The sequence below is a fragment of the Camelus dromedarius genome, chromosome 5 (genome assembly GCF_036321535.1).
Source record: "Camelus dromedarius isolate mCamDro1 chromosome 5, mCamDro1.pat, whole genome shotgun sequence".
In the NCBI taxonomy this organism is placed as follows: Eukaryota; Metazoa; Chordata; class Mammalia; order Artiodactyla; family Camelidae; genus Camelus; species Camelus dromedarius.
The window spans coordinates 90562409-90576206 of record NC_087440.1 but is presented as its reverse complement, the minus strand read 5'-3'; the positions used below and the strand labels follow the sequence as shown (position 1 = coordinate 90576206).

General features: G+C 37.1%; 1 protein-coding gene, 9 non-coding genes and 1 pseudogene across 10 annotated transcripts in view; all 11 read right to left on the bottom strand.

Moving 5' to 3' along the window:
- The window catches only part of LOC116153619 (uncharacterized), a 136246-nt gene that overhangs the window by 24391 nt on the left and 98057 nt on the right, over positions 1–13798 (bottom strand). Inside the window, exons 50-56 of the mRNA XM_064486257.1 lie at positions 11253–13198; positions 10302–10382; positions 9466–9552; positions 7546–7630; positions 5265–5358; positions 4682–4733; positions 3945–4048 (exon numbers count right to left, since the gene is read on the bottom strand). Coding sequence (XP_064342327.1) covers positions 3945–3951 — 7 coding nt within the window. The 5' untranslated portion in view covers positions 3952–4048; positions 4682–4733; positions 5265–5358; ... (2 more) ...; positions 10302–10382; positions 11253–13198. The remainder of the gene's footprint in view (positions 1–3944; positions 4049–4681; positions 4734–5264; positions 5359–7545; positions 7631–9465; positions 9553–10301; positions 10383–11252; positions 13199–13798) is intronic.
- LOC116153730 (small nucleolar RNA SNORD113/SNORD114 family) lies at positions 3484–3557 on the bottom strand. Its single transcript, XR_004137613.1, has one exon. It is a non-coding gene; the product is annotated as a small nucleolar RNA SNORD113/SNORD114 family (small nucleolar RNA).
- On the bottom strand, positions 4456–4601 carry LOC116153751 (small nucleolar RNA SNORA79). The gene has a single exon (XR_004137633.1). It is a non-coding gene; the product is annotated as a small nucleolar RNA SNORA79 (small nucleolar RNA).
- Positions 7147–7218, bottom strand: LOC116153700 (small nucleolar RNA SNORD113/SNORD114 family). Its single transcript, XR_004137590.1, has one exon. It is a non-coding gene; the product is annotated as a small nucleolar RNA SNORD113/SNORD114 family (small nucleolar RNA).
- On the bottom strand, positions 8112–8186 carry LOC116153714 (small nucleolar RNA SNORD113/SNORD114 family). Its single transcript, XR_004137598.1, has one exon. It is a non-coding gene; the product is annotated as a small nucleolar RNA SNORD113/SNORD114 family (small nucleolar RNA).
- Positions 9064–9134, bottom strand: LOC116153731 (small nucleolar RNA SNORD113/SNORD114 family). The gene has a single exon (XR_004137614.1). It is a non-coding gene; the product is annotated as a small nucleolar RNA SNORD113/SNORD114 family (small nucleolar RNA).
- LOC116153690 (small nucleolar RNA SNORD113/SNORD114 family) lies at positions 9906–9977 on the bottom strand. Its single transcript, XR_004137584.1, has one exon. It is a non-coding gene; the product is annotated as a small nucleolar RNA SNORD113/SNORD114 family (small nucleolar RNA).
- On the bottom strand, positions 10854–10929 carry LOC116153708 (small nucleolar RNA SNORD113/SNORD114 family; annotated as a pseudogene).
- LOC116153723 (small nucleolar RNA SNORD113/SNORD114 family) lies at positions 11783–11855 on the bottom strand. The gene has a single exon (XR_004137606.1). It is a non-coding gene; the product is annotated as a small nucleolar RNA SNORD113/SNORD114 family (small nucleolar RNA).
- Positions 12723–12795, bottom strand: LOC116153688 (small nucleolar RNA SNORD113/SNORD114 family). Its single transcript, XR_004137582.1, has one exon. It is a non-coding gene; the product is annotated as a small nucleolar RNA SNORD113/SNORD114 family (small nucleolar RNA).
- LOC116153729 (small nucleolar RNA SNORD113/SNORD114 family) lies at positions 13666–13738 on the bottom strand. The gene has a single exon (XR_004137612.1). It is a non-coding gene; the product is annotated as a small nucleolar RNA SNORD113/SNORD114 family (small nucleolar RNA).

Sequence of the window (13798 nt, the reverse complement as noted above, 5' to 3'; positions counted from 1 at the left end):
TTGAAACCATTCGTTTCAGCTCCACCAGGTCATGTTTGAGGCATCTACTCCCTTCCAGGCACCACACTACGTACGCGGCAGGCATTAGGTCATGGAAGGGCCTTATAATTATAAGGTCTCATCAGACAAGGTGCATCCTCACACCGATTCAGCCAGGCAGGTACCAGTTACCCTCCTCTAAGAGGTGACGCTGAGGCTGGAGGCCCAGAGGTGTGTCCAGTCTAACCCAAAGTCCCACAGTTAGAATCGGGAGGAACTTGGTTTGCTTGGAAAGGCAATGCGTGGGCCCACTCACTGGAGGCATAAAAACAAGCCTGGGTTATTTTCGATCTCTTGTCTTGGCAGAGGCAAGGGTAGCTTTCGGGAAGACCCAGGGCTTCCATTCCACCATTCCAAGCCAACATTGCCCAAGGGTGGGCCAGTGTCCAGGGCAGTCAGAACTGCCAGTATTCTGTCTCACTGTCTGGCACTGGACACAGGAAGCTGGACTTAGGGGAGAACCCAGACTTGTATGGGAGGATGCCGCAGGCCATCTGACACAACTCCCCGCAGAACAGCCCCCGGACCATTCTGAGAAGGGCTATCCTGGCTCCACAAAAGCACATGTATTTTTAGCTATTGGTTCATTCATTCAGCAATAAATTACTGGGTGCCTCCTAGGCTCAGGCTGGGATACAGAGAAGAATTTGACCCAGTTCCTGGCTCTCAGGGCAGATCAGTTTAATGATGACATGTAAACAAGTGTCCAGGACAGAGTAGGGTGGGTGCTCTGTGAGGAGTTTATAACGGGCTGTGGCGCTGGGGTGTGGCTAACTCACTGTGGTGGTGTGGTCGGGGAAGGAAGCCAGTGTGACCTCACCCACTCATTACCTCCCACGTGGAGCACTGACCTCACACATTTATTGACTCATTCACTTGTTCACTCATTCATTCACAAAGCGCTTAATTTACTCTTGGATGGCATGCCCATTCACCAACTCATCTACTCACTCAATAATTATTCTTTTATTCGACAACTCTAATGTATTCATTCCTCCAGCCATTTGCCTATTCATCCCCTCATTAATTTCTCTCATGCATTGACTTATTTATTTACTCATTAGTTAAATTATTCAACTTTGTCCTCTTTTCATTGACTTATTTATGCACTCACTCATTTTCTGACTGGTTGATCAATTAATTCATTTGGTCCCTCATTGACCCTCACCGATGGATTCACACGCTGACACCCTGGCTCATTCCTTCCCTCATTACTAATTAACTCCCATGAAGCCATTCACTCATTAACTCATTCAGGAGTCTACTCATGAACTCCCTCATCCAGCTGCGCACTCATCTTGCACTCACCGGCACGTTGACCGCCGAGTCTTTCAATCATTCACTCGGCAACTTACTCGCCACTCACCATCCACCCCTTGACATTTCCACTTACACATGGACTCATCCACTCATTCGTCCGCCATACATTCCTGCACTTACGTATTTAGTTACTCGACACATTATCAGTTTGTTCGCTCATTTGCACACTCCTTCACACTTTCTCATTTTTTTGCATTTCTTTATTTACTGAAAGACTGATTCCTTCACTAACTCACTGCTTCATTCTTTCAGTCTTTATTTCATTCATCCATTATTCAATGACTCATTTGACAAACATGTGTCACATGCGCTCCATGCGCTCCATGCGCTGGCCACAGTGGGCAGAGCAGTGCAAGAGGAGTATTACTCCTAACCTCCTGGACCTCATGGCCTAGGGAGGGGTCGTTGGCTCAGGCATCAGCTCTTTTATAAAGCATCTGGTGTTTAAGACTGAGCCGAGGGCCTGCTTCTTGTGCTTCTGAAAGCACTTCTACTTGCCCTAGTCTATTGAATTATTACATTTATAAGTAGGTCTCTTCCTAATCCCAAAGAGCTTCTTGATGGCTGGGACAAGATGAGATTTAGATAGGAACGCCATGCCCAACACAGAGCCTGGCATGGCTTGGGATCAATACTTGTTGAGCTGAAATTAATACCTTGATACCAGTTATCAATTAAGCACTCTCTCGGAAACAAAATGCCAGAAAAGTTTTAAATATGGGCTATCGGGGCTTCCTGCCATCCCCTCCAAATAGATCAGGTCATTAGTATCTGTGCCTGCAACAGGGGAAAGAAAGAACCCAGGTAAGCAGCAAGCAAAAATACCCAAATTATCTCAGCACAACATGCAGAGTACTGATCCATACTCCATACTATTAAAACAAATATTTTTTTTATTTCATAAATGTCAGTGGTACAGAATTGTAATAATCATAATCATTGTTTCAAAACACATTTTCATCACTGGTCCATGATTTGATCTCTTCTGATTTAATTTCCCACAGATTGGTTTATTAAACTATAATACTTATAATAATAATTAACACCCATGAACCCACCAAAATAAGAGAACAAAAATGATGAATATTCTCACATCTATGTCTGTCTTCATTATACACAGAGGTTAACAGATTAAATCTTTTTTGGTTAAATGGATCTCAGGCAAAATTGGGTTGATCACAATTCTCATTTCATAAAATTTTATCTCTGGAATTCTCTTGGTCATTTTAATCCTCTTTATATATTGATTTTTCCTTAGTTATTAATTTAGTCAGGTACTCATTTTCAAAAAGAAAGTTGACAGCAAAGAATCAACTTCCAAACAAGAGGAAAAACTTTAATTATTAAGCCTCTCTATATACTTCTTAAACAGAATGGTAAAAATAGGTAACCTGACTAAATTCTTGTTTCATTTTTTTTAATGGAAATCTATCTTTTCTCAGTTTTGCAAAATGAATTTACCACAATCCCTATCAAATTCTTACCATTGGTCCTTGCATAATCTTCTTTAATTTATTATTGCATTTAGCCATCTGTTCTTTTTAAATAATATAGTCATCATCCATAAACAAAAGGACCAAACCAAGAATAAAAACTTACCCTGATCTGTACTCTCCTCGACCATATAGTTAACAGTCAAGATCTTCATCATTAATGATTGAACCAACCAAGGTACAGCCATTCCAGGGTACAAAACAGATGTAAAAAAGAATGAAATACATTCATCACTGGTTCATATTTTGCACTCATTCATTTAGTTAAACATTTAGTTAATCCTATTTTTTTTTTCTTCATGAATCAAGCATCTAGTAACTCACTTCAGCTAAGAGCAGACATTGACTATTAAATACCTCTCTCTAGCTACTGCTTATACAAAGTGGGAACAATTTTATGTACATGTTTTCTTAAAGGACCGAGGTATTTCAGAATTGAAGTAATTCCTCATTCTAGAACACATCCTCAAAACCGGTCCGTGTCTGGTCCTCTCTTTTCTTTTGAATGTTTGTTTGTTTGTTTGTTTGTTTATTCACTAATAACGTAAAATCAATATCTATGAACCCTGTCAATCCTCAAACTTTCCTGAGATCATTCCCCAAAAAGTCATGCACTAATTCTCCTTTTGCCATGGACCTCAGTGGTTCAAAAAATGATTGATCATAATTTTTATTCAGATGCATTCCATTTACATCATTGGTCCAGGTGTGGCCCTTCTGCATTTAATTTGAACACTTTTTAGATGTTGCAATTAACAACCATGAACCCACCATCCTACTCAACAGCTGGAATACTGACTCCCTAAATGAGTAACAGCTTAGAACTTATTTAAGAGAGAGAAGTGTAAATAATCAATGGGAAAAACATAAAATGGGACATTTAAGTTTGGAAATGAATAGAGAAAGTTAGGTGTCTTTTTCTTCTTGTACCTCGTGTGTGCTAAACTGCATTACTCATCAACTTGGTTCATAACACATGCTTATCATAGGTCAATGCACGGCATTTAAATTTTTAATTACATTTATTATTTTTATAACGATATAATGGAAGCCCATGAGCGAACCACCCGAACCAAGAACATTATTACTCACGTGGCATGATACATTCCTTCCCCACAGAGATAAGGCCAAGATCTTCACGACTGGAGAACAATTTCAGTAACTACCATGCATCCATCCTGTGGGATGCAGAGATGCTGGCAAATGAAAAGGCCAGGATTTGGGTTTTAATTTAGTGAACATGAGGTAACCATGACAAAAGTTAATTATAAACAATGATTCATGCCAGATTCTTTTTTTATGTCGCATTCTTATCTCTGGCTCCATTACTAAAATGGAACCAGAGATAAGAATGAATTTTATTCATTTAAATAATATAATAAGCACCCTTAAATGAACTATCCAACATAGGAAGAACTGTGAGTCTTGCAGACAAGAGGCTATGAGTCCCTGACCCACAGAACTAAGAGGTTAGAACTTCTTTTTTTCAAAGGGTGTGTGTTGTGCTGAATCAGATTCACCTTGAACCTCAATTTATGACACAATCTCATCATTGGTCCTTATGTGGCCTGCTTTGATTATACCCCATACTTTTTTATTTTTCAATTGTTCGACCTGCAAAAATCAGAAGTCACTATCAGACAGGCAAGCTGTCCGCATGGTGCTCTGAGTGAAAACAGATCTGCTTGCTGTGTGATGGACTAAAATCCCACTACCTAGGGTTACAAGTAGTGAGACGAACAGCCATCAAATACAGTCCATACCTCCTAATCACACATGAGAAACCTAAACAGACCACCCAGCCAGGGCAGAACTTGCCCGTTACTCACATTGAGCCACACAGGTCTCGATCGTCACAGAACGATTACGCTCACGTCCGTTCTGTGAAGTAAAAAGCAGAGAGCAAAAACATAAATAAATAAAAATTTTTAAATGGAGGGGGAAATGAATATGCATTCTTTTATAAGTTCAAAAATTGTAAATAAAATATGAGAGAGTTATCTTTTGGGGAAAAAGGGGAACTGTACAAAATTCTCTTCATGGATTCATGTTTTCCCCCTTGATTTGCTTGCTATTTAGTTAACTAATTAACTCATGTAATTATTTACTTCCGTTTCTCTTAATAAAACAAACAAATTAGAACTCACCGGTGGTCTAGAGTAAGAACACTGACTATGACTATTCTGTGTCTAAATGACCCCAAAGAGGTAACATCTCTGGTTTGTTTACTTATTAATGAACCTCACTGTTCTGGTATGATATTAAAAAACATGTGATTTTACCCTGACTGGTCATCCCTAATCCTCGGTGGGGAGTGCATTCTAATCCTCGGTCTTTTAAAATATTGTGTACAGATGTAGCCATTTATCCATTTTTTGTAATACAGTGGACACCCATGAGTGAACTACCCACCTAGGGAAGAGAACTGTGTGCACCACTGACGTAAGCCTGCAGGCTTCTTGCCCGGAGACTCCCCAGCCACCACCTTCAGCAATGAGGAGTCAGTCTGGGGAGTAGAAGGCAAGTGGTAAAAAGAATGAAACATCCTAGATTTCAACTCTGCTTTAATACTCCAACAGGTGCAGGGGGAGCAGGTTTTGATTAATCTTAAACTTGGGACCATGCCACTTGCTACGACTCGCAAAAACACCCCTCTTTATCTAATTAATTCAATGATCAGTTTTACGTAGAACAATGGACACCTCTGAATCCTCCACCTGAATCAAGAACCAGAGCTGTCTTTGAGGCACATCCGTCTCAATGCTCCCCCCAGACATACACTCGCCTACATCTTTAAGCCTAACTTGTGCAGAATTAGAGTCATCTAAATGCTTGTTCCAAGGCAATTTCATACCAACAAACAATGCTTAACTCTACTTTATTTATTAATTAATTCATAAATTAATTGGGAACATTATTCATTTCTTTAAAAAAAATGGAAAAATGTTTAAAGCCTCAGAAACCCAGAAGAGAAATGCTACTGTGTGTATCTATGTTCTCCCAAACTTGCAGGAGCCACAACTTTTGTCTTAAGAGGGACATCATCTGAGAGGAACTGGTTAAATCATAATTATTTCAAGACACACTCATTACTGGCCCATGTTTTGTCCCTTTGAGCTACTGATTGCTATTAACTTATTCATTTATTCACTGTAATGATAAAATTGCACACACTCAATGCAACAGCACGGAATAATAGTAACACATGCGCAGTCGGCTGCTCATTACCAATGCGATAACAGACTAAGGAACTCGGTAATGGAATTTAGTGAACACAACAGCTCTCGGTGCATGACGAATTTTTATCACTGGCCTTCTTTAATTTAAATAGTGCTTAATCTTTTATTTAATTTTATAAACATTTTTCCTATTTGGTCATAAAACAAAAACAACCTGTACACCAAAGACAGCCCAGAATGTGAATGCTGACAGTTCAGACATCTGCCTACACGTGCTGCATTCTGAGAGATAAGGAAAACATGAATCCCAGCTCCACAGAAATGATCCGTTCTGACACCTGTTCCATTGCATAAGCTATAGCTTCTCCAGGCACGGCCATCTCTTACTCACTTATTCCTATTTCTTAAACTTTCATGCATTAATTTGCTTAGAATAATATGATCATTATCCTCGTTCCACAAAAGCACAAAAACAGGATAACTGAATGTTCGTAACAACTGTCTAGAGGATCTTTCCCAACTCCACACACATACTATTCATCATCCTTGACTCCACCAGTCATCATCAAAAGTCCAAGCACGTGAATCTTTTTCTTCATCTATACTTTGCCCACTGATTTATTTATCATTTTACTACTTACTAATACGGAAATATACATGAATCAGAAAAAACCTAGAACCAGAGCCTCGATACCCCTAATGGCTATCTATAAAATCTTTTCCCAGACACTAGATGTTTCTCGATTTGACCTCAGTGTTTCACACACGTAGGCCTCAACATAACATTTTCCAACAGTCCCATGTTTGTTATTGGACTGTGGTTACCCTTCTTCGATTACATTTCTCACTTCTTAATAATGCACTGTCCAGCCTTAGACCACCCAAACCAAGACAAGAACTCCAGCTATCGCTCACACTGTCTCCACGCTCCTAAGACACCACTGAACTTGACGCCATGGCAGAGTGCAAACATGAGCGCAGGACTGACCATTCTGAGGAGTGCAAAAAAAAAAAACAACAGAAAATAAAATTTGAGATCTCCTACGCATTGGTCATTTGCAGCCCACCTTTTGTTCACTCAGGTAACATTTATTACTTTATGGTATTGTTTCCTGCTGCACCTCAGAGTTGTAGACACATACTCATCGTACACGACTCACACGCCACCAGCAGTCGTCACTGATCCAATAATGCCTCTCTTTTTCTTCACTCATTTCGATTTTTTATTGATCAAATCACTAATTCACTAATAATAATTTTTAATCATTATGATTCACAAAAACCCAAGAAGAGTTTTTATGTACCTATTCTGCACATAGGATAATTCTCAGAATAAATTTCTTCCATTAATTATCCTCAGTTTTACATCTATTCAATAATATAATGGATCACATCTCCTATTGATTGCTAGTCTACAGTTGGCCATCTTTGATTATTTTTTACACTTTTAAATAATATTTTAAATACTCTTAAACAAACCACCCATCAAGATAAGAACTTGGACTATTACTCACATTGGTCTTCACACCCCTAACACATAGACGCAACCAGAGAGCTCCTGAGCAGGGAGGAATGCTGAATCAGCCCAAGTGCACCATTCTGAAGAGCACAAAGGAGAACAAGAAACCAAAAGCTAAAAAATCAGCCATCGATCCTTGATTTCTGCATTTCAGTTACTCGTGGAGGTATTAATTTTTCCTAAATATACTTTTTTCCCTTAACAAAATGAATCACCTCAAATCTGGAACTTATCCAGTAGGAAAAAAACCGATTCTTACTAATGTCTATATGATTCTAAACCAAAGCGGTAACATTCTTGAATCATTTATTTCTTAATGAACATCAATGCTTTCAGTTTTTATTAGTAATACTTTTTGCCTCACTGCATATGTTCATGCTGCAAATTGCTTCACCCTCCTCTTCCTTATCTATTTAGTTGTATTTAATGGTTCTCTCATTGATTCACTAATAATAGTAAATCTTTTAATCTATGAATCTAAAATAAGAACATGATATTTGTACATTGCTGACATTTGTCTGTAGGATCGTTTCAAACAGAGAGAGCAGACTAGGTCTTGGGTTGAACTTCAGAGTCCCACACACACAGTACTCGTCATCAGTGATTCATATGCCACCAGTCAGGATTACTGGTCCATTATTAGACCCTCATTTGTTTTACATTTATATTGACTAAATCATTAATTCATAGATATTGACAAAAGTCACATTATTTAGGAAAACACAAGAACAAGATCCTTAAATATTCCTGAAGTCTGTCTATAGAATCTTTTCCCGTATACACTGTATTTTCTTCTCTAAGAGCCTTCAATGTTGATTAATCAATAGGATGTTTCCTATTATATCCATTATTGGGCCATGGATAATTTCTGATTATGTTTAGTACTTTTTAATAACGCCACGAATACTATTAAACAAAGGACTGAAATCAAGATATTATCTTTGTCTACCATTACACACCTTATTCTCTTTCCTGACACAAAGGCAACATAACCTTGATCATGACAGGAGCTAAGATCAGCTCAGTGCATCCATTCTGAAGAGCACCACCAGGCATAATGATAAAAAAAAGTTTAGACATTCTCTTCTCTCCATTTATTCACAATTTCCATCCTCCACGTACATAGTCATTTAAGTGTTTATTACTTTATGGTAATTTTTCTTTTTCTCCCGATACAATAGACATCAAACTTGCAACTGACTCAGGACAATAACTGACTATGACCTACCACTGTCAATATCATCCTTAGTTCAAGACATAATATGTTTGGTCCCTCTATTATGTATTCCAGTATACATTAACACTCATTTTCCTGACTATATATTTTATTAATGAACAATGCTTCACCCTCTTCATCTTTATTCATTTACACACTTGCTAATTTAGTCTGCCATTGATTGTCTTATATTATTAAAATTCATGAGCAAAAAGACCAAGAAAAAGATCACTGTGAAATTCCAAAATCTATCTATAGTCACTTATAATATGGCAGATGGACTGGAGTCCTCTTGTGTTAGACTCAGTCCTAGACACACAGAATTCAGCATATATGACTGAGTGCCATCAGTCGTCATCATTAGACTATAATTGGCTGTCTTTCTCTTCATTCTCATCTATATTTGTTTATTAATTCATTAATAAGGAAAATACATGTAAGTTACAAAAAACAAAACTGAGATTCTGAAGATCCTGTAACATCTGCCTGTAGAATCATTCATTTCAATCATCTCTTTCATTTAACTGAACTCAGTGTTCCAGGTATGAATTAATCAATGTAATGCTTCATATCAGCCCAATATTAAACATCAGTATGGTCGGTCTTCTTTGATAATATTCAATACTTTTTAATAATACAGTGAATAGTTGTTTTTAAAAAACCTCTCAAACCAAGTCAAGTACTTTGACTATTACTCACATTGTTCTCCATACTCTTAATACAAAGATGCAACCATACAGCTTTTGACCTTCAAAGAATCCTTACACAAGCTCGTGTGTGTCCATTCTGAGGAGTAAAGAGGAGAGCCAATGATAAAAAAAAAAAAGGGACACGTTCTATCCATTGATCCATAGATTATATCATCCATTTATAAAGTCATTCTGGTATTTATCAATATAGGTTAATATATTTTTCTTAATAAATCAAATTGTCAAACTTGAAACTAACTCAGCAATAGCTGACTATTCCTTACAGGCGCTATAACAGCCCTTCATCAAAGACAAAACACGCTGGGCAAAATGTGCATGATAAACTTACCGTCCATTCCAAGTCATATAACATTATTTTTCCGTGTACATTCCTGACATCAGTTTAAGGGGTCGATTCAGACAGAGACAACGAACTAGATTTCTTTCATGGTGGACGTCAGAGTTCCAGACGCATCTTCACCACATGTGACTCATACACCCTCACTGCTCATCATTCATCCAATACTGCCCTTCTTTTTCTCATTCATTTCTATAGGTTTGCTGATTAAATAATTACTCCACCAATAATAATTTTTAAATGTTATGATTCACAAAAACTCAGGAATACTTCTTATGTCCCGAATTTATACATAGAATCATTCTCACAACACTGTATCTCTCATTATCTTCAGTTTTTTTTATATACATTAATCAATATAATGGTAACAATATCCCATATTTATCACTGAGGTAGAGTTGCACTCTTTAGACATATTTTCCACTTTTACATGAATAACTTAAAAAAAAACAAGCTGAAACCAAGAAAGTAATTTCACTATTACTCACATTAATCTCTGTCTTCCTATTATATACAGGCAACCACAGGCCTCACGACCACTGAAGATGCTAAAATCAACGCCAGTGCATCTGTTCGGAGAACGGCACAGAGCAGATGGTAAAAAAATTGATACCTAATCACTATTGATCCTTGCTTTCCATATTTTATTAACTCAGTATTTAGGTTATGTATTGCTTTCCCTAGATATGTATATTTTAAATCTTAACAAAAGGAAAAACTCAATCTTGAGATTGAACCAGAAAAATAAAAACATTTCCTTATTAGTGTCTTTATGGTCCTCAGCCACAGAGGCAGACTCTTCACCCGTTCATTTCTTACTAGGCATTAATGTTTTCACCTTTATTCGTAACACCTTTGACACTGCTTCTCCTTATTCTTTTTACGTCTTCATTTATATTGTCTAATGATTCTATCATGATTCTATTAATAATGACAAATCTAAGGCTATGAAATCAGTACAAGAATATGATATTTCTATACGTCTGACATTTCTTTATAGAAATAGTTTCAACAAAGGAGTAGGCTAATTTTGTTTCGCATTGGACCTCCGAGTTTCGGACACATATTTTTTCATCATCTATGACTCCTATGTCATTAGTCATCATTACTGGTCCAAGATTTGGCCTATTCTCCTTTGTATGTTTGTACTGATTAAATTATGAATTCATTGATAAGGATAAAAATAATACATGGTTCATAAAAACTCTAGAACAAGATTCTAGAATTTCCCTAACATCGGTTTACAGACTCATTTCCCACACAGACTATACCTTTCTTATTAAGAGACCTCAGTTCTGCACATTATCAACTAATCAACATAATGTTTCCTATCCTATTCATCATTAGGCCATGGTAAACTTTTAAATTAATGTAATATTTTTTAATAATACTGTAAATACCCTTAAACATATGACCAGGACAACCTTGACCGTTCTCACCTTGGTCTCCTTCCACACCAGGAGGCAGCAGGACACTCTTGATGACAATAGAAGCTGCAACCAGCTCCAGCGTCTGTCCTGAAGCATACCACGCAGACAACGGGATAAAGATGTTGAGGCTGCCTCTCCACTGACTGAAAGTTTCCACAATTCATTTGCATAGTCATTTATTAATTTCGGGTAATATTTATTTTTTCTTAATAAATCAGATGTCAAAGTTGTACCTGAATCAGTAAACAACTATCATCACTATCACTGTCACTCAAAGACGTACACACTCAATCACTTTTATTTTCCACTCCAATTTATATCACCCTATTTCTCTGTTATATACTTTAACAATGAACAGTGTTTCCTCTCTTCATGTTTACTCGCCCACACATTTGGTTACCAATCCTGCTGCTGTGTTTTTTATATTACTACTACTAGATACTCCCGTACACAAAGACTGAGGACGTGATCCTCATTTGTGCCTGGCATCTCCCTATAGGACCACTCCCAACAAGGGCACGTACTAGATTTCTTTTCTGCTGGACCTCAGAACCCCAGACCTGTGGGGCTCATCACCCAAGACTCACACCACGAGCCGTCATCATTTACCCAGATTTGGCCTTTCTGACCTTCGTTCATCTCTACATGTCTTATTAATTCATCAGTTCACTAATAATAAAATAAATGCTTCATGGTCACAAAAACTTGAAACAAACAAGGTCTTTGGCACTTTCATTTGTCTATAAAACTACTTCCCATGGAACATACTTACCTGTTATTCACTGACCCCAGAGTCTCCTGTAGAGATTAATCCACATAATGCCTCATATTAACCTTACTTGTACTGTGTGGCCATGGTTGACAGTCATGAATTACATTTCATATGTTTTTGGAATACAGTGAAAAACTTATAAAAATAAAACCAGAAAACCAAGGAAAGAACTTAGACTATTACTCACATTGCTCTCCAAGCTCTTAGCACAGAGGCAGCCACAGGGGAAAGCTTAGATCAGCCCAATGGGACAATTCTAAGGAGTATGAGCCAAAGTAGAAGAAAAAGGAAAAGTTACTTTCATTAGTCCTTGAATTCCACTTTCATTTAGTCGGTCAATTATGTAGGGAGTGAACTGGGATAATTTATATTTTTTTCTCCTGAGTGAACGAGTAATACTGATCTTGACATTAACAGAGAACATAAATTTTCTAGTTATCAAAAGTTATATCATCAATAGTCAAAGAATAACCTCCTTGGACCATATATTTCCTAACAGCTATTTGTTTTCAATATATATTAATAATCTTTCTTACCTAACGATGTATTTCTATAATTGGACAAAGTTTCACCACCTTCATCTTTATTATTTGCTATTGCATTGATCCAATTATAAAAATAAACAGAACATCAAGATCCTTGTATACTCCTGATGTGTGTCTAAAAGATCACCTGAAAGAGGGACAACGGGCCAGAATCCATTTGCACTGGACCTCAGAGTTCCAGACACGTATTCATCGTATACGACTCATAACGCACCGAGCAGTCATCATCGATCCAATGCTGTGCCTAGTCTCTTCATTCACTTCTACAGTGTTTACTGACAAATTTATTAATTGACTAATAATAACTTTAAAATCCAATTATTCACAAAAAGCCAGGAAAGCTCTGAAATCCCTATTCTGTGTACAGAATTACTTTCACATCAATGTATTTCCTCATATTCTTTGTTTTAATGTTTCATATCCACTCAGTATTCATCACTAGTCTAGAGGTGGCCATTCCTCTTATATACAGGACTTTTTAACAACACAGTAAATACCCCACCAAGAGAATCACTGAAATCCATGCGAGACTTTAACCATCACTCACATTGGTCCCTGTGCTCCTAACACGGAGTGCTCCTGACTCACAGAGTTTGCAGCCACGGTATACTGCTTAAATCAGCTTGAGTGTGTCCATTCTGAGAAGTACAAAGCACATTTTTCTTAAAAAGTTAAATTCTCATCTCCATTTATTCTTCGTTTCCACATTTCATTTACTCACTCATTTAGCTATTTATAAATTATTCATACTGTAGACATTCTTATCTTACCAAAATGAACAACAACTCACTTGAGACAGACCCACAACAATACAACTACTCTTAATCATCTATATTTATATGATTCTTAGTCAAAGAGCCAATTTTGATCCATTTACTCCTTTATTGAGTTGCAGTATTTTCCATTATTAATACTATTTCTGGCCTGGCCACAAGTTTATAGAGAGAAAATGTTTCACCCCTTTTTCTTTACCTATTATTTATGTTTATTTAATGTTCTATAATTAATCCATAATAATCTAAACCTATAAGCCAAATACCTATATTTGGTATATCTTAACATTTCTCTATAGGATCAAATAAAAGAAATAACACTAGGCAGTATGTTGGATCACAGTATCAGACGTACGTTATTCATCATCCACGACTTACCTGCAACCAGTCATTATTACTGATCCATGATTAGCATTCTTTCTTTTCATTCTCATAAACATTTGTTTGTTGATTAATTCATTAATA